This window comes from Australozyma saopauloensis, chromosome 3 (genome assembly GCF_035610405.1).
Source record: "Australozyma saopauloensis chromosome 3, complete sequence".
In the NCBI taxonomy this organism is placed as follows: domain Eukaryota; kingdom Fungi; phylum Ascomycota; class Pichiomycetes; order Serinales; family Metschnikowiaceae; genus Australozyma; species Australozyma saopauloensis.
The window spans coordinates 1370660-1393000 of record NC_086133.1 but is presented as its reverse complement, the minus strand read 5'-3'; the positions used below and the strand labels follow the sequence as shown (position 1 = coordinate 1393000).

The following is a 22341-nucleotide window of genomic DNA, read 5'->3' as shown; positions in this document are numbered from 1 at the left end:
GGCACATCCTTCTTAAAAATCAGTAAAAGCGGAGGGAGTCTACTTAAACACAACTCGACTGTTGTTTCTAATACTCTTCAATAGCTATTGAATTTAAATGAAATGTTTTATAAATTAAATCAACATTAAATACACACTGAGACTATTCCCAAGAATGCTTCCATAAGAAAAAGAAGCATAGGTAATCATACAATTTTTATTAACTCTCTAACTGCATCTATTTATTGAATACACCAGACAAACACTATCGATATAAAAGAGGGCTACTCATAAATGTTTGACATACGCAAAGCAATACATTACATGAATTTTGTTTTTGTCCTATATGCTTTACATTTCATCATGAGTATCGATTTATATTGTTTTGATTCGGTTTTAATGATAAAAAACTTTCATGGGTCAATGAATCTTAATATGTGGTTCCGTGAACAATTATCATGACATTTTACTTCAAGATAGATACGTTCACTCAAATTAAATCAATCAAATTTGGAAAACTGAACTAAATGGTTTACTGAGAAAGTATTTTCAGTCGCACAATACTAGGAAATCGGAACTTATTTTGTTTTGTTGGCAGAATAATACCAAAATATGATACTTCAATGGGTGTTATCATCTATCTCCATGAGTCTAGATAGTATACAACTATGAGCAAGCTGGTTCTTTGGTCATAATTACACAGCTCATGGTATTAAAGGAAATCTTTGCATGATGGTGAAGAGCACAAACATTATTAGCCCGAAAAGCTAGGGATCCGAATGCGTTCAACACTATGAACCTATCCAATATGCTGATTAAATCTGAGATTTTATAATGAAAGTATTCGTAATTCATAATGTTCCTTCAAGTAAGATCAATACTATGTCTGATGTACCTGAGAAATAATTAAAATTCCAGGTGATTGTCTGATTTTCAATGTGGGATAAATCTTTTTCCGAATAAAAATTCCTCATGATCTCGTTCGATCTCGTCTATTAGTTATCTTTTTAACATTCATTTAAATAATTCTATTGACTAGTACTGATGTCGTCTGTGGCGCCATCACGCTCTCTTGCCATTGAAATCTTGACCTTTAATTGGAATATGCCAAATAGTCTGTTAAGTAAGATCCAATTGATCGTTTTTTTGGGTTAAGTTAGCTAGTATTAATTGTCTTGTTAAAAATAAAACAGTCTTAAAATCTTTTAAATCAATTCCGTAGAAGTATGTGTTCATTCACTGGGGTTTTGTATTTTGATACGGTTAATTGTGTTTAAATCAAATACCTCGGTTTTTGTTAGCTTAAACAGGAAGCTGTATTGGAGTTGGATCATACCAATATTTGCACATCATTTTAGCAGAAAAGTGCATTTGAGTGGCTTACCCTGGACGCTCTTGCTTGTGTTTTAGCTAAGAGCTCAATAATTGTTGGTGATATTCTATTCAATTTATGAAATAAATAGACCGTTGACATTTCATTTAACGGAATATCCTTTTTCGGATTCTTCAACTTGCCACCAGCCAATTCACTTAATTGAATTTTTATACAGAATTATTTTTCCTCGATCTTTGTAGTTCAATACATAGTTAGGTATGTTTATAGCCCAGTTTTTATCGAAGTGACGACAAGGTATTTAATTAATTTCCTCCATTTATAGCAGGTATTCCCAATTTCAGGACTTGAATCAAAGATAGTTCGATATATTATATAAAAACACCATGTCTTTTTCTGTTGCCTAATTCTAGGAGATCATGCCCGATTTTTTATTGAACTTTTGCCGTTTAATTTTGTGTATCCTTTTTCCCACAGTGCTGAGTAAATAGGAAACAGAATGTAATTTGAGTCAAGATAAAAATTCTGTGGGTATTATCTGAATTTTTGCGGTTCTTGATTGTTTTATTTTTGCGAGGTTTGTACTATTTATCTTGTTTGTAGTAGTTCGCGGGTTTATATCCGTATTTTATTCCGGATTATACAAAAAATTTTAATGTGATTCCTTTTATGAGTGTTCGTTTAATTTTTTTACTTTTCATATGTTTACTGGTTCATGCGGCGTTCAAGTAGATGTTGGTAGAGTCTCTAATGTCTTTATTGGTTGGCCAATGAATTTGCATGGGTTAGCAATAAAATTTGCCTTTTTCTTTATTCATATATTTTTAGAAATTACTATGAGGAACGCTAGTAACCAAGTTTCGTAACTGTATTGTTTTTGTTCAGGCAATTAAATAAATGTTTGAAAAACGATTCAGATCACCCTAAAAAAAATTGAATCAAAAACCTCCTTTTTTTTAATGCTTGTAATTTCTTATTTGATCATCTAGTGCGAATCGTCTGCACTGAGGTGTGAAAATGTCAAATTTCCTAAATTAATGTCAAAAAGGTTGAGCGTTGCCTAATACTAGATGCAAACATGGAAGACAATTCAAAGGCTAGGCATTCACCACAGTCTTCAAAAATTTTTGATGGTCGCATTCAATATTAAAAGATCATTTTAGGAGCATTTGCGATACAGACTCTCGATACCGGGAATCAAATGTGCTTGGTCCTATTCTGCGATGGATTCGGCTGGGCTAGAATGACTGCGTGTCCCCTCGATGTGGCTCTCTTTAAAGAGGCTTTGAAGCGGCATCATGTATCTTTGACTTTGCGGGTAATTACTTTTTGCTTTTCAGATCGATTCCCGGATTTCTTCTCTTGGCTTATATACGTAGTGTCTAGTAGTTATACTATCGTGGCAAATTCTCTTGAAATTAAGCTTGCGTGGAAATTTTCGTAGCTAATGTTAAGTTAATAGTTTCATTTTGTGGTCCTTTTGACCACAAACAAATAATGCTATCTATATCGCTCCCTTAGAACAAGCCTTCCAGTTTTAACGAGACAGCTGAACTTCATTTGCTTTCAGGCTCTTCAAGTAATCGCTGAGATTAGAATTTTTCAGGTGATGGTAAGAGAGGTGGGTAGAGTCCCCAAGAAAGGGTTCTGCAAGTAAACGAACTTGAATGAGAGGTTGAGTAGTTTCGTCATATCTCAAATTCGAGAGAAATGAATCATCGAATTGATTAAGTTCATTTTGTTCAACATGTCCTGACGAATTACGGTCCAAAAAGTGGAGGTCGAGTGGTGGTTTGTGAATTCGTCCTATTTTGTCATTTCGCGAACAAACGAAAATAATACATCTTAATGGCCTTGAAAATTAACAGTAAACACCAATATCCCTTTTCCGTACCATTTTGAAACTTAAACAATAATATATTTTGTAAAATCCCTTCGTGAGGCTACCATATGATGTGGCGCTCGTTAACGAACAGATTACAGGAAGTAATTGAGAATCGAGAAAGTCAGAAGAAAATAATTTACAACCAGGCAATTTGTTCAGCCATGAAAACCAAACCAGACTGTGCCACAACGAGTTGTTTTGAAGTAGTCTTTGCTTACTTATGTCAATATTCTTGCATATAAGAATCGATGCTCTTTACTTGAATCGGATCTCCCTGAGTTGTATCAAGTCAATTAAAAGTTGAGACATGCCGCCAGCAACGATAATCTGCATTGGTATGGCCGGTGCCGGCAAAACCACCTTCGTACAAAGACTCAATTCACACTTGAGCTCCAAGGAAGCGAGACCTTACGTGATAAATTTCGATCCAGCAGTGTTAAAGATTCCTTATGAACCTAACATCGACATAAGAGACTCTATCAATTACAAAAAAGTGATGCAGAAGTACAATCTCGGACCCAATGGTGCCATTGTTACTTCTCTTAATTTATTCTCGACTAAAGTCGACCAAGTGATCAACCTAGTCGAAAAGAAAGCGGACACTATTCAAAATATCATCATAGATACCCCTGGCCAAATCGAGTGCTTTGTCTGGTCAGCTTCAGGTGCAATTCTCACTGAAGCCTTCGCATCTACATTTCCAACTGTCATAGCTTACGTGGTGGATACGCCTCGAACCGCTGCTCCATCGACCTTTATGTCGAATATGTTATATGCTTGTTCCATTCTCTACAAAACGAAGTTGCCAATGATTGTTGTTTTCAACAAAACCGACGTCAAAGACGCTGAATTTGCTAAAGAATGGATGCGCGACTTCGAGAGTTTTCAAAGGGCGCTCATGGAGGAGAGAGAAAATGGAAATGATGGATCATCATCAGGCTACATGAATAGCCTTGTAAACTCTTTATCGCTCACTCTTGAAGAATTCTACTCGCAGCTAGATGTCGCAAGCTGCAGCGCTTATACTGGGGACGGTTTCGATGACTTCATGGATCTCGTGGGCAAGAAAACGGAGGAGTACGACAAGTACTACTTGGCTGAGAGAAAGGAGCTTCTCAAGAAAAATGCCGAAAAGGAGAGCCAGAGAAAAACCGACTCTTTGAATAAACTAGTCAAAGATCTAGATATAAAAGAGGATGTCATTGGCCGTGGAAGAGATTCCAACGTTTTATCTGACATCGAAGATTCTGAGGAAGAAGAGGAGCTGAAGGCTGAGAAGGATCAATCGGCTAAATAGCCTTTATGTATATTAATTGAATCACGAAGTCTTGCGATCTTCGAATACTTTATGAATATTGTAAGGCTCTTTTGCGAATTCCTTTTTGAATATCAAATGGGGTTTGTGCTTCGCTAAATGAAGTATTGTCTTGCCAAACTCTGAATTACACCACGCAAACCATGGTCTAGTATAGTCTTTTCCATGAGGAACATTGACATTGACGCTCTCGTGAATTAATCCCAAATCAGCGGTCGTATCCATGACACGATTCAAATTTTCAATTATTTCTTCGTCGTTGTCAGATGTACGAATTCGCATCAAGAGGGACATTGGCCAGGCATATTTGATGCCGATATGTGGACCCCCGATTCCTTCAAAATAAGGACCCTTCAAAAAATAGGGATTTCCATCCTTCGATAGAATCATTTTTCTAGTATTTTGGTAGACCTCGTCATGGACATCCACAATGCCCATCTCTGGGAGCGAGAGAAGCGAGGGAATGTTCGCATCATCCATGAAGACGGTCCCTCCATATCCATCCACTTCATAAGCATAAACTCTTCCCCAGCGCGGATGGTCAATTATGGCATATTCATTCAAGCCTTTCTCTATCCCGTGGATAAATTCCTCAGAAAGCTCAATGAGATGGTCAAAATCTGCAGCGATGTCAGCCTTTCTCAGAAACAAATTGACTCGGGTTCTTTTGAGCTCGGAAAGAATGTGAGCATTGCCTGGCACGAAAAATTGAAGAATAGAGGCATCATCAGATGGTCTGAAAGCAGAGCGAATGAGGCCAGTGTTGAAATTCACAGGGTTTCCTACTCCGCCCAATGGTAGAGTTTCTGAACCAATGTCTGTCTTCCGTTTGAATGAGTAAAAAGCGGGCAAGGCATACCCGGTATCAGGATCAAACAGAGGCAGAGACTCACGTTGTAACACAATCAAAATTCTTTCAAATGCTTTCAACCAAGCCTTGGTGATGATAGAGAGGTCATAATCAGAATTTTCGAGGTAGTCATTTGTCAATGTTAAAAACGATGCCAACGAATCGATTTCATACTTGCACTCAAAGACCTGGTGCCAATTAGGCTGCGGATAAACATTATCAACAGAAGAAGGTGCACGAATAACATGAGATCCTTGAGGTGGGTGGAATGCGTTACAATACGGGGCTACCCTCAAATATCCAGCTTGAGTATTTATAGCTCCCTTGATGAGGTCTTTTAGTTTATGATCGTACCGAACTAAGGGTTGAAAGACCGAAAGCTGTCTTGCTGAGTCTCTGAGCCACTCTGCGTGGATATCACCAGTCACTACAAAGGTCTCTGGGGACCTTTTGGGATGTTTCATACTGGTAGGTTGGTGCCACAAAATTGTGGTGTCCAACGTATTTGGCAAAGTATTTTCTAACAATCGGGCAAGATCTGGATCTGAAATCTTGCTCTTGAGGTCGCTGATCAATATTTCAAGTGCATCAGATTCGAAAGTTCTGCATTCCTTACGTGGCCTCATAAATGGATACTTCCTATCCCCACTTGAGTATGGAGGGTGTCTATTGGAGGAATAGTCAACATAGTTACTGCATTTGGGTTTCTTTGCAAGTTTCGGTTTGTGATCAAGATTGAGCTTCTCTTCGAGTTCGAGTTCAAGTTCTCCCAACACAGACGAATTGAAGCCCTCGAGTCTATCGCTTAATTCATTAGATGAGCGGCGTCTTAGAATCAAGAGGATAAGCAAACAAAAGAGTAGTAGAATAACATAACGTAAACTCAAGCTGCGACGCTGCATGGATAGGAATGGTTTGGATTATTTGTATGGTTGTAAGTGTATGGTCACTGCACAATGGTTCACCCCTAAATGAAATGCTGGGCTATGACATGTTGTAACGTCGATGCGAAACAAAAGTGTTTCAAGTAAAGTCTGATCAATGCCTTAAATTTTGCTCAAAACCCAAAATTTGATTCTAAACTCATTTTTTTGTTTTGTTCGATGCAAATCAGCATTGTATCGGCATTCTCTCAATACATGCAATGCCTCTAAAAATAACCAAGGCACTGAAACAACTCAATTAGAGAATCACAAAAATCACTAATTCCAATTTCCTTCAAAGAATTAGTGACACCCAAGTGAGTAGTTTTAATTCTCAATTTCCCAAATTTTGCGCTCTCTTTCCAGATTCTTCTCCACATCCGATGGTAACACACAATGCAACATATTTCAATTGTTCACGATTATGTAGTGCTTTACTCCAAGAGGATATATCAAAAAGATAAAAGATGGGCAGACGGAAGATTGAAATACTTCGAGTTTAATCGAAAACTTGAGGTGATATCAGACGATGGACTTCTCGTCTCCTCGGACTTCCTACCGTTGGAAAAGAGTTTATTGAAATCAGATGGGCCATTTGAGTTAGGAGAAAGCTACGTGTTGCCAAATGGGGGTGTCATGGTAGAATTCGTGGAATATAACGGAAGTTCCAGTAGAGACATCACTAGCTCTCTCAAAAAACCACCGGTGAAACGAAATGTTTCAGCAAAAGAGCAGCAGCATGAATCACGCAAACAGTCAAGTGTACAAGAAATTATGATTCCAGCAACCGATTCCAAAATAGAGCAAAGATTGACGAGCCGCTTTGTAACAGGGAGTAAACCTCCCTTGACAAAATTGACATCCCTGGGTCTCAATAGTCCAAAGAGTCTGAGAACTCGTTTTGACCTAAGGAATCTTTCCTCAGACGAGATAAGCCGCAGGTTTAATTTGTGGGATGAAAGAGTTCTGAGGTCGAATTTCAGAATACAAAAGGGCTCCAGTAGGATTTTGAGCCTACTCAATAAAACCGGTCAGCTGCCACAAAATTTCTTGACCTAGCATGAAAGCTGATCATCTGTTGTCTATGATTTAATGAATATGAATCTCATCTGGCCTACTGAACAAGGGTGGTTTCATGCCATACGAGCCACCGTATTTTTAGGAGCGCAGCCAGTGCTTAATATATTTTAACAGTTGAAGGAGTCGAAAAATATCATTTATCTGACCCCGGGTAGTACTAAATCTTCATTTGGAAATCTGCATGACTCACCTAGGTAATTGATTGAAATAAGCGCGGTGTACTATCAGTACATCACGTGACACGGCCTTTATCTAGAAAATTTGGGCACTCAGTGAACTCGACAATGAGATTTACTCTAGTGAAATTAGCAGAGCTTTCGAAAGCTGAAAGATTCGTCCCCAAGGCAGGTGTCTACCCAAAAGGCTTCGTTGTTGGAGGCATACATTGCGGAGTGAAGAAGAATCATGCTTTAGACTTGGCCATTCTTCACAACGTTTCCAAAAACGATGCTGTCGCTGCTGCATGCTTCACTAAGAACAAGTTTAAGGCAGCACCAGTTCAGGTATCTTCAAAAATTCTCAGCTCAAATACTGCCATCAATTCCATCGTGGTCAATTCCGGAAACGCAAACGCCGTGACTGGTACACAAGGAATGAAAGATGCCGAGGACATGGTCAAGATGACGGACTCCGTTTTGGAAAACAAGGAGAATTCGTCTTTGGTGATGTCGACGGGTGTCATTGGAAACAATTTGCCTATCGATAAGATCTTGACTGGAATTCCAAAGTTGGCCTTAAACAACTTGGGATCCACACATGAACACTGGATCACCTGCGCAACTGCAATTTGTACAACTGATACATTCCCCAAATTGGTGAGTAAAGAATTTACTCTCAATGGCAATAAGTACACCCTAGCTGGTCTCGCGAAAGGTGCTGGAATGATCTGTCCAAACATGGCTACTCTTTTGGGATTTTTTGCTACGGACGCTCCCGTAACCCCTAAAGCATTGAGCCAAATTCTTAAATATGCTGTTGACAGATCGTTCAACTCGATTTCGGTTGATGGAGACTCTTCTACGAACGACACGATTATCGCCATTGCGAATGGAGCCGCGGGTGGTTCTCCAATCGACAGTACTGCTGAAAGTTCCGAAGCCTTCGAAAAACTCCGCAGAGAAATTACTCAATTCGCTCAAGAATTGGCTCAGCTAGTTGTCAGAGATGGCGAGGGTGCAACAAAATTCATTAAGTTGACAGTTAAGGATGCCTTGCTGTACAAGGACGCCAAGGAAATCGCTACAACGGTCGCCAACTCCTCCTTGTTCAAAACTGCCATGTTTGGAAGCGATGCTAATTGGGGTAGAATTTTGTGTGCTGTTGGCTATTCCAACGTGAGCAACGACTCGGTGAACGTGCAAAAAACCAATGTTACTTTCAACCCAGTCGATGGATCGGAGCCCCTTCAACTTCTCGTCGATGGCGAGCCACAAGCAGTTGACGAAGAAAGAGCCTCAGAAATATTGAAGAACGAAGATCTCGCCGTTGAGATCGATTTGGGAACGGGTGGAGGTCAAGAAGCTCTGTTCTGGACTTGCGATCTTTCGTATGATTACGTGAAGATCAATGCCGACTATAGATCCTAGACAATTATTTTTCCCGCTTACATCTTAATAAAAATATTTTCATATTCATTTACTTTTTCATTTGCTGATTTCCGGAATTTTCATGCCCATATCTTTCCGTTCCTACAGACAGAGATACTCACGATACCCTATGTCAATCCTAATATCTGATCCACGAGCGTTCAAGGTTTATTTGAGTGGGTCAATTCTCGTACATCTTCTCGCCTTCAGGCCAAACACGGATAGGCTAGAAATTATTGTCACTGACTATACTCGCAATGATAGACTAAACGAGAAGGTGACCGGGGACGAAATCAAACTAAGCCTACGAGAGGACCAGAAACTTGTGATGAAGGTGGACCATACGCTTTTCGAGGCAATTTTCTTGGAGTATGAAAAGACGACAGGTTCTGTGCTCTTCGAGGAATCTGAGGTTGATCTAGACAAAAACAAGTGGGTAGACCTCTCACTGAAATTTTGTTTTTTGGAGATTGGTGCAGCCTTAACCAAAAGTACCATTGCTTTCGTCAACAAAGCAAAGTTCGCGACCACTTTTTCGCCAGGGTTTGATCTGTTTTGGGAAAGACTTTGTCTGGTCCTCATTGATGACCCTCATTTCAAGAATAATCGCAATTTACTCATTTCATCCGAGGGACAGGAAATTGGTGAGAAGATTGTGAAACTAAGAAAAGAATTTAACTCGTCTTCTATTGGTTCTGGCTCACAGGACTCGGCTGGGCCCTCCCAGACTAATTTAAAGCGAGAAGAGTTGACGATGGATGAACTGTCAAATTTACCCATTGATCCTAGCCAAGATTATAACTCTCTTTTTCGCGAAACTTTGGAGCCTGTGTCTCAAGCTGACTCGAACAACTCTCTCAATGACAATTTTTTCGCGAAGGTTAATGGTGTTGTGCCTCAACAAAGTCGACAGGTCCCTGAAATAGCATCGCAGGAGTTCCTCACTCAATTGGGTACTCTTCCGAAGCCCAATTATCAAAACAAAGTATCAGATTTTGACATATCTGACTATAATCTGAGTAACGGATTGTTGAACAAGAGTTCACAGTCGAGTTACAGCGGCTCGAGGAGCAACACACTGACCTTGTCGTTAGGTGCAATCAATCAAATGTCTCCTGAAATCAATGGCGATATCTTCAAGACCACTGGACGTATTGTTGGTTATTTTCCATTGAAGTTAGGTCAGCTCTGTTCCAAGCTGTACATAGACGAGAACGGAGAGGTGACTAATTCGGGACCCAAGCTCGGGGCACTCAGATTATTTCTTTGCAGTGATAGCTCCGGGACTTTGACACCGGATAATTCTTTGTCGGTCTTTATTCCCAAGCCTCTTGTTTCCAAGTTTTTCTCTTGCAGCCACACAGAACAACTCTACACCCAAATAAAAGAAAAAGAGAAGGATCTTAAGACGTTGCTTCTGAAAGAGCTTGATTTTGAGATTTACCTTGACTGTTTGAATGGGCAAAAAGTGTGGATTTGGAGAAGTGAGCCATTGATAAATTTAATCTAGCTAAACGCAGAATGCTCCCGGTAATCAGGAGTATACAAATATAAAATGAGAACTCAAGCCGGTTCTGAGGACGAAACGTCAATGTATGTTACTTCCTGAGTTTCAGTCACAACTTGGGGCGAATCTTGGGGTGTTGCTTCTTGACGCATCTCAATCAGGGTTGCTTGTTTGGCGTAATGATCCATTCCAGAAAGCACTCTAGCAAATTCTGCAACTGGCCACGGTGTTGCTCTCAATAATGGAATGAAGATCCCGTACGCAGGGAGTCTCATTTCTCCTCTTTTGCCAACTTCAATTGCGCGTATGACCTTTCCTGCCACCGAGTCGATGTCAAGTTTGGGTGCAAAAATTCTCAGCGGAGTTTGCACTCCCGAAAACATGTCAGTTTGCATTTGGCCGGGACAAACAAGAAGCGTTTTGATTCCCCGAGGGGTTATCAGGGGTGGCCCCAACTCATACGTGAGCGACTCGTGGAACCCCAACAATCCAGATTTCGAAGCGCCATATGCGCTATAGTTTGCTGGTGACATATAGCCAAGTATCGAGCCGATGGTCACTATGTAGCCCCGTCCAAGCTCTATCATGCCTGGCAAGAAGGTCTTTGCGGTATAAAAGTTCAGAATCAAATTCACCTTGATTGTGCGCTCAATATCAGCATACAGCATGTCCATGATTGAACTTCCAGCCGCTACTCCGGCATTATTAATTAGAACGGTTGGTGTTCCGAGTTCAGCTTTGATCTTGACGTGACAGGCAGTCAATTGTTTAACGTCACTCACATCGCAGTAGTAAAACTTGATATTGGGGTCGCCCACAAGCTCCGGCAGACTCGAGATATCCAATACGGCAATTCTAGCATTCCGTTCCTTGAAGCCCTGAACTAGCGCTTTGCCCAAGCCATTGGCACCGCCAGTTATTACCACTACGTCATGTTCTGGCATGTAGCTGTGGCCAATGATAAAGGCGCTCCATTGCAGAAGCCATTTATGTGCCTCATGAATATAGTAATTATCTCTAATCATAGCGAGTTGTAGCAAGAGTTGATATATGCTTCGTTTTTGCAACCGCTTATGTACACACAAAGACGATAAGACTGCACAATGGAAGCACGTGACACACACATACTAGCTCCAATTCAGATCTCAACTGATTTCAACCGGAAATACACGTCATGTCTGCAATTCCGCAAATTCTACGCATCAAGCGTAAGCGAGGCCAAGATCCTCTCCAGGCGCTTGTTTTGGAGGGCGAATCTCTCGCCAAAAGGTCCAAACCGTCGTCGCCAATACCTTCGGCAACCTCCTCTGTATCTAATCTAAGAAGCTATTTTTTCGAGCTAGCCAGCACGGATACCAGAGAACCTGCAATAAGAAGCTCAAGTTCGGGACTCACGCTTTCAGAAACCACGACTGGACTGAGAAAGAGGCGATTTGTGATTCCAAAACAGGAGTCCGACGATGAAGAGGTAATTCCATCTCAGCTACATCAGATGCTCGACGAGTTTCTCACATTAGAAGAGGAGCTTCCCGAGAAACTCAAGAAACGGCGCGGATCCACTATGAAATCTGCAGAGGATAAGGAACATGAAGTAGAGTCCAGCCCAGCAGATGAGTACGTCTTTGATGTCTACAAGCTATCCGCTAATGAGCAGCCATTGACCTCCATGAATTATCCTCAGTCGCAAATTGGATACATTCGTTTCTTTGATGATGAGGAGAGTGCTCTTGTCAATGTCGACGAGTCAAGAGATCCCCGAGATCATGCACTTTCGGAGGACGAAGATTCCAACGCTGAGTCTTTTTATCAAAATGACTATCCTGAAGACGAAGATGCCGGCGAATTCAGCGAGACTTACGAAAACATCAATGAAAGTGACGAAGACTCGGATTACTACTATGATGATGACAGACCGGTGATAGCTAGCACAGCCGAGCAAATGGAAGGTCAGTCGTATCTTCGAGGGGACGAGCCAAGCAATGCTGTAGTGAACGGAGAATTTGACAATCTCTATGATGATTTTTTTGATGAAGAGGGCAACCGCAAGACCAGTCTACTCGAAGCCTGTGAGACATACGAAAATTATGATGCAGACGCAGATGCGTATTAACGAATTATGTACAAGTAAAATACAGAATTACAGAACTCCATTCTTGTTATGAGAAGAAGAACGTGCTTTCCTTCACCAGGTCTAAATCTATCGTTCCGAATTTGGGTAGCTTCAATACCTTCACAGGAACCAAAAGAGGTACATAATTTTTCTTGCAAAAAACAGCGTCTTTTGCTTTGACTGTAGGAGAATCATCGTAGATTATCAATTCACCGGAGGTGGTTGGCTGAAACAACAACTCAGGTTTATGATCCTCAACTAGTTCAATGATTGGCAGAAGATTTTTTGCTTCGTGCTTAAGTACTCTGTTGAAGTCTCGAAGACTTATACGCTCCTTCAGGTCCGAGTATCCGCTTCTCAATGATTGCAAAGCCGACATGAAGCGTTCATTTTCTTTGCTGTTTCGGTCAACCCATACGAGTTGCACTTTTTTTGAGTAAACATGAGTTAAGTCAGCGAGCATATTTTCCATGACTTCAGATTTATGCAAACGAACAAACTCTTCGCGTATAAGATGTGATAAGACCTCAACTTCCGATGGATGCGTCCAGAAGCTATCATGAACTGCTGCAAAGGTAATATTATTTGTGCGTGCTGCCAAAGCTGTCATGAGCAAATGAGTGGCGTCCACAGAATGAATGAAATTAGGAGCTATGCCGTTTCTCAGTTTAAACTGGTCAATTGGTGAATTCTCGATTTCCTTTCTCATTCGAACCGTCTGTAGCGAAGTGACGACTCTCTTCGAGGGCATACTTCGATAGTATTGCACTACTGGAAATCCTGAAAGCGAAGTCCACATAAAAGGCTCATAGTGCTTTTTGTCGAAAAAGTCGTAGCTAGGATCGTCACTTTCCTTGGGATCAAAAGACTGGAGACATCGAGAGCAATTGTCGATGAGCCAGTTCTGAATGAGTTGTGCTCCATGAAATAATTCGTTAATCGAGCCCAAGACATGTCTAGCAATATACGAAGAAGCACGAGCTTTCTGAGTCTCAAGCACCTGCAACGCTGGGTCGTCCCGATTCATCATTATCAAATCCTCGAGTTGTCCCTGGATCTGTTTGGTAGCCCCATAAAGAGTGACGCTATACACAGATGTCATCACAGTCTGTTTTACAAGCTTCCTCTGGAGAAAGGGCAATACAAGCTTAGCCAAGTCTGAATTCTCCTCTCCAGTCGAATCATGAAGCACCCGTGCTTTGACAAGGGATAAGATCATCAAATAAACGTCTTGTCTCTGTTTGCTTGGCAAGACGTTCACAGATTCTGCAGCTTTTTTGTCTCCACTGAGAGCTGCATAGTGCTGAAGACCATTGCACGAACCATCTTGATGAATTGGAATTCTGCTTTTGTAATCTGCAATATCTCCTTCAAAGTTCCAAATAGAATTCAACTCCTTGCATACTGCAAGAGACTGCCACGGGGAGTCTCCGGAGGCCCACCATCTTTCGCCCTCGAGTGGATTTTCAGCGGAGTCGATGATATTTTTCCTATTTGCCTCGACAAAGCTTATTGATTCCTTCATATCCAATTTCTTGGTGCTGTGCAAGTTTGCCAATTGGTATCTTAGCCAGTCATACCCCTTGGGTCCAAGCTCTTTTGCCTCCCAGAACATCATCAATGATCGTACTAAATCATCATTGTGAGTGCATAAAAATGAAACACATGGATAGACTCGGCCCCGAAAATCCAGATTATGTGGTAGGTAGAATACCTCGCCCCTCTTCGATAGGCTTTGCGCAAAACGGCAGATCATGGTATAAAACAGAACCAAACCATCCCTGTCTCTAGATAATTGAAGTTTCTTTTGTTTGATTTTTGTGATCTGAAGCAGAGCAGGCTCTAACTTTTGTTTGTGCATATCTAATTGTTTCGAAAGCTCTGTCAGGTCGTGTTGGATACGTGCTAGCGTGGGTATTGCAAGATTAGTCATCTTATCATTTGAAAGAGCATCGGTAAATGCCTGTAGTGTGAATGGGTTGATAGCCCATGGAGTAGAGCCTAGGGCGCTCAAGGACTCGTAAAAAGAGCTCAATTGCCCTGTATTATGGGCCAGTTGTGCAACAATTTCAAACGAATGCGGCTGGGATGACTTGATTAAAGGAACAGAGAATGACAAAAAACCGCCATTACTCGGAGAGTCCCATTTTTTGGGCGGATGTAGCATGGGAAGTCTGTATGAGCCTATGGCAAGAAAATCCAGGTAAGACCTAAAAGATTCGGCGACATAAGGATGCAAGTTGATGACGCCATAAAGTTTGTACTTGGAAAATTCCAGCTCAGGCTTCGCAAGCTTGTGAGAAAATATCCGGTCGCCGAACTCATCTCCAAGCTCAAGATTTTCGGTAAAGGGATACTCAGGTGGCAATTTGCAAGAGCTGATGGTGATATTGACGATCTCGCTGAAAAATTTGATTGCGTCTTCCTGTTGAAAGATTTGTCGGATTTGAGTGTTCTTGTCGAATGCATTTAATTTCCTCAATTCACTCCATGTAACATGCCATAACTGCTGAGTTAAAGGTAACACCTTGACATTTGCCGAAGTAATGGAACTAGCAATCATATGCGATACGCACATAGAGGCCAAAGTGTGTTCTGTAAGCAGGTTTACGATAAAATCGTACCGTTTGAAGGAAGACTGTTCTTCTGAGAGTTTTTTAATACCGTTCACAACAGCACCGACCCATGTTCTAAACCAAGTTTGATGTAGGAGACTAAATTCAGTGAATTTCTTTCCGAATGAGTATGCTTTGCTGATGTTGTGACAATGACCTTCTATCAAAAGTTGTTTTTCACGGTTGAATTGAAGATACTCATCCATGAAAGCTCGCTTTTGGTCCTGGTCCAAGCGGTCGTACGTCTCATACAACTTGAGTTTGGTTTTGGAATAGGCCAGAGCATCGAATGTCTGTTCTTCTATCAAACTACAAAGAGACTCGAAGCTAAGGTTTCCATGCTCGTCCGCATACTTTGATACATCAATGCTTGGATCATTAGCATTGGCAGACGGAACAGCCAAATTCTGAGCGAAAATGATATTGTACTGCTCAATGACATCGACTTGTTCGGTCTCTATAGCCTCCAAGATATCCTCTGGTGTGCAATCAAACTTCTTCAAGAGCAATCTGATATGGGTGACGAGGTTGAGATATTCAATGCTTTCGTTCCTGTTTGTTCCTTTAAGACATTTCAAAAAGAGCAAAACCGTTAGCTTGTGGATGTAGTCCACATCGGGTTGGGATTCCAGACCGACATCCTTGGGAATCTTGAGGATTTCCTGCGATATCCCTGTGAGATTCCGAGACTGGAGCTTACCTGTAAAATCCTTCAATAAATACGAGAGTAACGACACTAAGCACGATATATACACTTGACCTTTCTCATTCTTCTGCCGAAGAAAGTCTTTCCTGAGACCTTGGATACAAGTAACGGCCTCGTTGGTATTTCCTTTAAATAGGGCTACAAAAAATCTATTCACACGAATCTTGCTTGCAAGCCCGATCTCGCGATTAGTTTGCAGTAATTGACTGACAATAGTGTTCTGTGTGAGATTGAGTACACTAGAGGGGTTTTGTCTGTTAAGAGCGACTAGTGGAGACGGCGAATCTGTCGACCGAGTCGCAATTCTCCGTACTACAGCTTTTAATTTCATGGGATCATGGCTAGAAAGTAGCTTGAAGTATGTGAGATGCGCTAGGAATTGTGGAGTAGAGGAGCGATGGAAGCTGAGAAAATTAGGGATTTTTTAATTCGGAGTCGGACTCGTGAAATGATAGAACAATTTCCGACTTGTTCTGATGTTTTAACTTTTCTATTTACTGTTTTTTATTGTATTGGTGTGGTTCAGAGATATGAAGAAAGACACTTAAGATATGCATGAATGGAGGCACTAGATATTGAATGGAATGAAAGTAAATATTATAGCCTCATCGTAATGATGGCTCCCAATATTTCTGCGACATGAAATAATTAAGCCATTATGGGAAGGTAAGAAGGACAACTCGACTGATCACATAAAGCAGCACATACAAAGACCCGCACCCCGCGAGCCGCAGAAATACTCAAGCTGTCTTATCTCCTGTCTTGTCTTCCGGTGTTTCTAGACTAAATTCAACGGCAGGAAACAGCTTGATCTCAGCAGATACATTGGCTTCGATACCTAAGCTTCGGAGAACTCCCCGTATCACCCCACAAGGAAGCTGTAAATAAACCTTTGCAACAGACATGAGCTCGGCAGGACTGTTGGGACTGCTCAAATTGGCTATTGGCCGGAAGTTGTTATCTATGAGCACAAACATGCCTCTATGATTCGTTCGGAGAGAGTCCATCTGTTTGCCATACAACATTTTCCACAAATCACGGCAGACGAATTTCATCACATCAAGCTTCACGACCAACTTCACCTCCGCTGCCCGTGAATACATCAAGTATTCAGCTAATCTCATTCCCAAATTGTAGCCATAGCTCTCTACACGGTACGCTGTGTCGTCACTCAGAAGGTACTCTGAACCGAAAACCGCCGTGGTTCCGGGTAGATCTAGCGGCGTGGAAAGCTGAGTTTCGATGCGGGTCTGGATTTCGTCATCTGTGGGTTCTTGTGAATAGTACCGATTCTGGGTTGTACGAATCGCCGTGGGGACAAGTTCTTGGACCAAAAGCGAGAGACACGTGCGATTGACACTTCTTTCTTCTACGAATTCTGCCATTTCTAGATTTCACAGATGCGCAATTGGAGGAAATCGAAAGTCTTATCAAGTATATGTTAACAATGTGGGGGGAGATCAAAACTGAGAGTATAATAATAAATAGTGAAAAAACGTTACTGGAATATAAATAAAAATCCTTGTGGGAATAATTTAGAATATTTCTTGCCAGATTCGCTTGCTTCACTTGCTACCTCCCTATTCTTGCATGTCTGAAGTTTGTAATGCTTCGATTTTGCAGCCAATACATGTTGCATGCCAATAAATCAATAATCCACCACAATCATGAAATCGTTGATCAATAGTAATTCGGAAGTAGCGCCGTTCTGCTCGTCCATTCTAGGGGTCACCTCCACCTCTGGCGAACATATTTCCTTGCTTGTGGATGGGAAAGACCCCTGGCACATGGCAGAACACAGAAATGGAAAGGGCGGCAAGACCCGTGACCGCAGCAGAAATCCGTTGAAAAAGGATTCGACCAAAGAAGACTTGCTTGAGAGTTTTGCTTCAACATTCACAGCTCTGCCGGCAAAGCCGACCCTCTCAATCTCGATAACTGTATCACCGCTCGGCGGCCTGAATACCAAATATGGCCATACAATCCGTGAAATTATCCAGAGCGAAGAGAAATTTTGCAAGTGTCTCGCACAGCTCGGAAAATTCTATTTGGACCCGCTTCTTCTTAGATGTCAGACCATTGGCCTTGAGTGTACTCCACTCATCAATTTAAGGGAAGTTGTTACAAAGATCCACACGCGACACCTCAAATTTCATAAATCTATGGTTGCGAACCCATCAGCTTCGAATTTCGCTAAAGAGGTGGAAAATCTCTTGCGATCTCAGACATACAGCCATTTCGAGTTGTATTCAACATTGATCAAGCATTTAGTAAAGTCACACACTTTACCATTTGAGGTCGGGTTTAGCGAGCAAATCCAGCGTTTTCTTGAACAGAATCAGCCTCGAGGACGGAACATGGACTTGTCGTTTCAGCTGCTCATCCAAAAACCTCTCAGTCGGATCACCAAGTATCCGATGTTTCTTAACAATCTAAGACCTCAACTAGACTACAAACGCAAATTCGCCAAATTTAAAGAGCAGCTCGACCTCATCAATATGGGGATCGGGAATAATGCTGAGCGCATCAAAGAGCTCCAATCGATCCATTTCTCAATGGCGCATCCAGCTGCAATCAAAAACCCATTTTACTTTGGCCTCTTGAAATATTGTTCACAAAATGTCACGATAAAGCTCCAATTGAATGGGCGCAACATTTGGTGTCTCAAAAAGTACCAGGTTTTAGTTTTTGAGAGACACCTACTAATAGTGGATAGTTCCAAGGCTCATCCAATTTTCTGCTTGCCGATGAGAAGCTTTCATAAAGAGGATGGAATCCACGAAAAAGAATCCAGTTGCATGTTAAGATTCCATGGCGCCGGCCAGGACTACTTGCTTTGCATAGCGTTTGATCTGCCAGAGAAACGCAACAGCTTTTCCAAGGAGTTGCGTAAACCAGAGATCCAAGCGTTTCAAATTCTTTCACATGTTGATCGAGACAGCTTCATTTGCGTTCCTGGCTGGTGGGCCAGTAGGTGCTACTACATGACTGGAACACGTTTGGGAACGGCAGCCGACGAGCATGTGAGTTTATCGCGTAAAAACAGTTTCAAAGACTTGTGGAGAAATCGGAGCCGGGACAAATATTGATGTTTCGATGGAAACAGTGCTGTTCTTGCGTACTCTGGTGAGTAGGGCAATGAGGGTGTCATTAATACCGAAACAATATCTAATGAGCAGCGTTGCAAATGGGAAACCAAATAGTAAAATAAAATATAGCAGTCGTTATTTTCATAAGAGTCATACTATTTTTTTACTGTAGAACAAAATCTAATACACCTAAAAGAACAGTAGATACGGTACTGAACCACAGATAAAACAAAAAGGATTGCAATTATACAGACCCAGCGAACGCTTCAAATCTTCGAATTCAAAAAAATCCATTTTACTGTTTTTGTGCCAATAGGCAATTTTAGACGCATGTATCTCGCGTGAAATGCGAACTTCTGTGTCACAAATCTGTCTCACAAGCCAGTCAAAAGCTGCAGAAACAGAGGAACTACACACACCGCCAGCTTACGAGCCAAATGAAAGAGAGCGAGAAAAGAATCGAGAGAGTCGGTGATCACGTGACCAGGATAAATTCTTAATCGTACCCCCAAAAAACCCCCCAAATCAATTCCCCAGCTCCCCTATTCTAATCCAACTCTGAAACATGCTGGTTCTGTGTGGCTGGTCAACCAGACATGCGCAGCGGTTTACCCCAAACGCGCGTAAACACCAGCATGTGCCGGTGGCAGTTCCCGGCGCGTGATTGGTCCGGAACCACACATTCGAGGGCGTGAGCATGGTGCGCGCACGCCCCACGCCGTTACAGACCAAAAAACTAAACTCCAGCGTGGTACTCTTTTATACAGCATTGCATTATCTTCTTCCGAATCCACCTAGTGTTCTCCCGCCACCATCCCCCATCTTCTTTTTTCTTCGAGTTAGCCTCATCCACACCGCCTCCCCCGCGTCGTGTTCTTTTGCTTCCTGTTTTCGCCCCATTTATCTGTGGTTGCCTCGACATTCCCAAAGGATCTTCATCACTTTCGGCAATTGACCGTTGTTGCCTTTGAATAACTGATTGTGTGGTGCCTGACTGTGGCTACACGTGATCCGCCCGAAAACCGAAAAAGAATCGGTCCGTTCTGCCTGGTTTGAACCGTCTACTGGCGATTGGCACTTCCATAACCCAAGCTGTAGTGAATAGTCTGCCCGCTGGACGTTAACCTGATTTGCACTACATAGACGCTGCTGCGTGACGTAACCCCTTTGATATCAACTCTTTTTCTTGGACGCAGAATCCGTATCTCGGCCGTGTCCCTCTATTTCTCAGCATTTCTGTTCCGCCACCTTCTCTATACCTATAGTCATCCATGTCTTCCGCCGACGGGAACACCATACATTATCCGCCCTCGTCACAGGCGCTTCTCGGCTCCAACAGCGCCATTGCGCCGGTGGGAGTGCCTCCTGGCGTTGCGCCGGGCCTCATAAATAAGTCGTTTTCCTCGCCCCACACGTCGCCTCCAACCAACGCGGCCACGCAGGCGCCAGGAATGCCGGCTGCCAATATCCTCAAGATCTCCAACTTGCCCTCGGATATTTCTGTCCGCGAGGCCCATCTCATATTCGCACTCGTCAACGATGATATTCTCAGCATTGATCTCTCCGATGGCGTCATCTCCGCCTACTTCAAGACGCTAGCCACCTGTGTGACCACCGGCAAGCTTCTAGATGGCAAATTCATTTTCGGCATCAAATACCCCGCCATCCAGGTGGACTTTGACAACAACATGGGCATCACCAGCGCCAACTCTGCATTTGAAAACCTACGTTTATCTACATCCGCCATCTCTCCATCATCCTCGCATCAGCTCGCTGGCCAGCAGCAACAACAACAGCAGCAGCAGCAACAGCAAACCCTTCTGCATCTGCAGCCTGTGTCTTCTACAGCCAACCCAGGCTTCGATAACTTCCAAAAGCGTGCTTCGGTGGGTTCGCAAAGACTGCGCTTTCTTTTCAGCGATCCTTTTGCGGGCGCCAATGCTGCCACTGCAACCCCACATAACTCCATATCTGCCGCTCCTGGCTCCATTGTTCTTGGTGACCTTACAAGCAAATCCTTCATGATGATGAACTCGCAACCTGAGTCGAGAGACTACGACGGTTTGCCCCGTGACCCATGGGGCACCCTGAACCTGGCTTTCACTTCAAACCCACAAACTCCGGGTCTTTCATACGTCGCCAATAGCTTCGATTGGGGCAATAATGCTCCGCCAAGCGCAGGTGGAAGCGCCCTGAGTCAAAATGTTCTGGGACAACCACAAATCCAGCCACAAGCCCCACCAGTGCAATCACAAGCTTCCCTTGGTGGTCAACATAATTTGAACTCTTCGCCACCAAATCTTTCTCAGATTCCTCTCAACCAAGCCGCTGCAAGCGCTGCAGCCAATGAAAGAAGAAGAACATCTGCATTTTTCAACGGCGGCCAAAGTACATCCGTCCCAATTTCATCTGGACAGGCTCAGACCCAAATGGCACCTCTTTCATCAGGCGCTCCTGGTCTTAATCAAGCTACATCACAACCTAAACAGCCTGTGTCCATGCCCGCCCCAAACAGTGTTCCAAGAAACGGTTCCGCACAAGGACTCCTGGGTAATTCTCTTCAACCTACAAACCAACATAATCCCGATTCTTCATCCTCATCTGCACCAGCTCAGAGACAGAGCCTGAAGGATGTTCCTGATTTGTCATTATTAGCCAAGGTGCCTCCGCCAGCAAACCCTGCCGACCAGAACCCTCCTTGTAACACATTGTATGTGGGAAACCTCCCCCCTGATGCTACTGAGGCTGAGCTTCGTGCATTGTTCTCTCCACAAAAAGGATTCAGAAGATTGTCGTTCCGAACCAAAAACCAATCATCTGGCGCAAGCGGCAGCACCTCTGGACACAACCATGGACCCATGTGCTTTGTTGAGTTTGATGATGTTCTTTTGGCAACAGAAGCTTTGGCCGATTTATACGGAAGCGCCTTGCCAAGAACTAATGGCGGATCAAGCAAAGGTGGAATCAGATTGTCTTTCTCCAAGAATCCATTGGGTGTAAGAGGTCCAGGAAACCCCAGACGCACTTCCACTAATCAGCTCAATACATCAAATGGAAGCACAAACAACGGTGTCGGAAACTATGGGTACCTGAGCTACCGGTGAGTTCCCACACCACCCATTTGAGACGCACAAGACTGCGGTCATGCACTTTTTTTTTCTCTACTCTATCAACTGTATTACTCCATTTATCACCCACACCATTATTATTTCATCATGAACACACTCCTCTCACGAGACAAGGACTTCAAGCCAAATATCCGTCATCAGCTTTCATGCTGCGCAGACTCCTCTCACATTTTTCAATTCTATGCAAAGAGTTTGGCTTTATATTTTGAATTAATTTATTTGCGAAGTAAAATTG

General features: G+C 42.6%; 11 protein-coding genes across 11 annotated transcripts; 7 read left to right on the top strand and 4 right to left on the bottom strand.

Moving 5' to 3' along the window:
• Nucleotides 1-3504: 3504 nt before the first annotated feature.
• Nucleotides 3505-4494, top strand: PUMCH_002788 (uncharacterized protein; the record flags this gene model as incomplete). The annotated part of the gene is made up of 1 exon (XM_063021783.1): nucleotides 3505-4494. The coding sequence occupies one exon, from the start codon at nucleotides 3505-3507 to the stop codon at nucleotides 4492-4494; it is 990 nt and encodes a 329-aa protein (XP_062877853.1).
• A 21-nt stretch (nucleotides 4495-4515) lies between these two features.
• Nucleotides 4516-6264, bottom strand: PUMCH_002787 (uncharacterized protein; the record flags this gene model as incomplete). The annotated part of the gene is made up of 1 exon (XM_063021782.1): nucleotides 4516-6264. One exon carries the CDS (start codon nucleotides 6262-6264, stop codon nucleotides 4516-4518), a length of 1749 nt encoding a protein of 582 aa, XP_062877852.1.
• Nucleotides 6265-6681: 417 nt separating this feature from the next.
• PUMCH_002786 (uncharacterized protein) lies at nucleotides 6682-7344 on the top strand (the record flags this gene model as incomplete). Its single annotated transcript, XM_063021781.1, has 1 exon — nucleotides 6682-7344. One exon carries the CDS (start codon nucleotides 6682-6684, stop codon nucleotides 7342-7344), a length of 663 nt encoding a protein of 220 aa, XP_062877851.1.
• Nucleotides 7345-7649: 305 nt separating this feature from the next.
• PUMCH_002785 (uncharacterized protein) lies at nucleotides 7650-8951 on the top strand (the record flags this gene model as incomplete). The annotated part of the gene is made up of 1 exon (XM_063021780.1): nucleotides 7650-8951. The coding sequence occupies one exon, from the start codon at nucleotides 7650-7652 to the stop codon at nucleotides 8949-8951; it is 1302 nt and encodes a 433-aa protein (XP_062877850.1).
• Nucleotides 8952-9033: 82 nt separating this feature from the next.
• Nucleotides 9034-10461, top strand: PUMCH_002784 (uncharacterized protein; the record flags this gene model as incomplete). Its single annotated transcript, XM_063021779.1, has 1 exon — nucleotides 9034-10461. One exon carries the CDS (start codon nucleotides 9034-9036, stop codon nucleotides 10459-10461), a length of 1428 nt encoding a protein of 475 aa, XP_062877849.1.
• Nucleotides 10462-10514: 53 nt separating this feature from the next.
• PUMCH_002783 (uncharacterized protein) lies at nucleotides 10515-11483 on the bottom strand (the record flags this gene model as incomplete). The annotated part of the gene is made up of 1 exon (XM_063021778.1): nucleotides 10515-11483. One exon carries the CDS (start codon nucleotides 11481-11483, stop codon nucleotides 10515-10517), a length of 969 nt encoding a protein of 322 aa, XP_062877848.1.
• Nucleotides 11484-11632: 149 nt separating this feature from the next.
• On the top strand, nucleotides 11633-12568 carry PUMCH_002782 (uncharacterized protein; the record flags this gene model as incomplete). Its single annotated transcript, XM_063021777.1, has 1 exon — nucleotides 11633-12568. The coding sequence occupies one exon, from the start codon at nucleotides 11633-11635 to the stop codon at nucleotides 12566-12568; it is 936 nt and encodes a 311-aa protein (XP_062877847.1).
• Nucleotides 12569-12614: 46 nt separating this feature from the next.
• On the bottom strand, nucleotides 12615-16220 carry PUMCH_002781 (uncharacterized protein; the record flags this gene model as incomplete). The annotated part of the gene is made up of 1 exon (XM_063021776.1): nucleotides 12615-16220. One exon carries the CDS (start codon nucleotides 16218-16220, stop codon nucleotides 12615-12617), a length of 3606 nt encoding a protein of 1201 aa, XP_062877846.1.
• Nucleotides 16221-16629: 409 nt separating this feature from the next.
• PUMCH_002780 (uncharacterized protein) lies at nucleotides 16630-17274 on the bottom strand (the record flags this gene model as incomplete). The annotated part of the gene is made up of 1 exon (XM_063021775.1): nucleotides 16630-17274. The coding sequence occupies one exon, from the start codon at nucleotides 17272-17274 to the stop codon at nucleotides 16630-16632; it is 645 nt and encodes a 214-aa protein (XP_062877845.1).
• Nucleotides 17275-17556: 282 nt separating this feature from the next.
• On the top strand, nucleotides 17557-18978 carry PUMCH_002779 (uncharacterized protein; the record flags this gene model as incomplete). The annotated part of the gene is made up of 1 exon (XM_063021774.1): nucleotides 17557-18978. One exon carries the CDS (start codon nucleotides 17557-17559, stop codon nucleotides 18976-18978), a length of 1422 nt encoding a protein of 473 aa, XP_062877844.1.
• Nucleotides 18979-20249: 1271 nt separating this feature from the next.
• On the top strand, nucleotides 20250-22082 carry PUMCH_002778 (uncharacterized protein; the record flags this gene model as incomplete). The annotated part of the gene is made up of 1 exon (XM_063021773.1): nucleotides 20250-22082. One exon carries the CDS (start codon nucleotides 20250-20252, stop codon nucleotides 22080-22082), a length of 1833 nt encoding a protein of 610 aa, XP_062877843.1.
• Nucleotides 22083-22341: the final 259 nt, after the last annotated feature.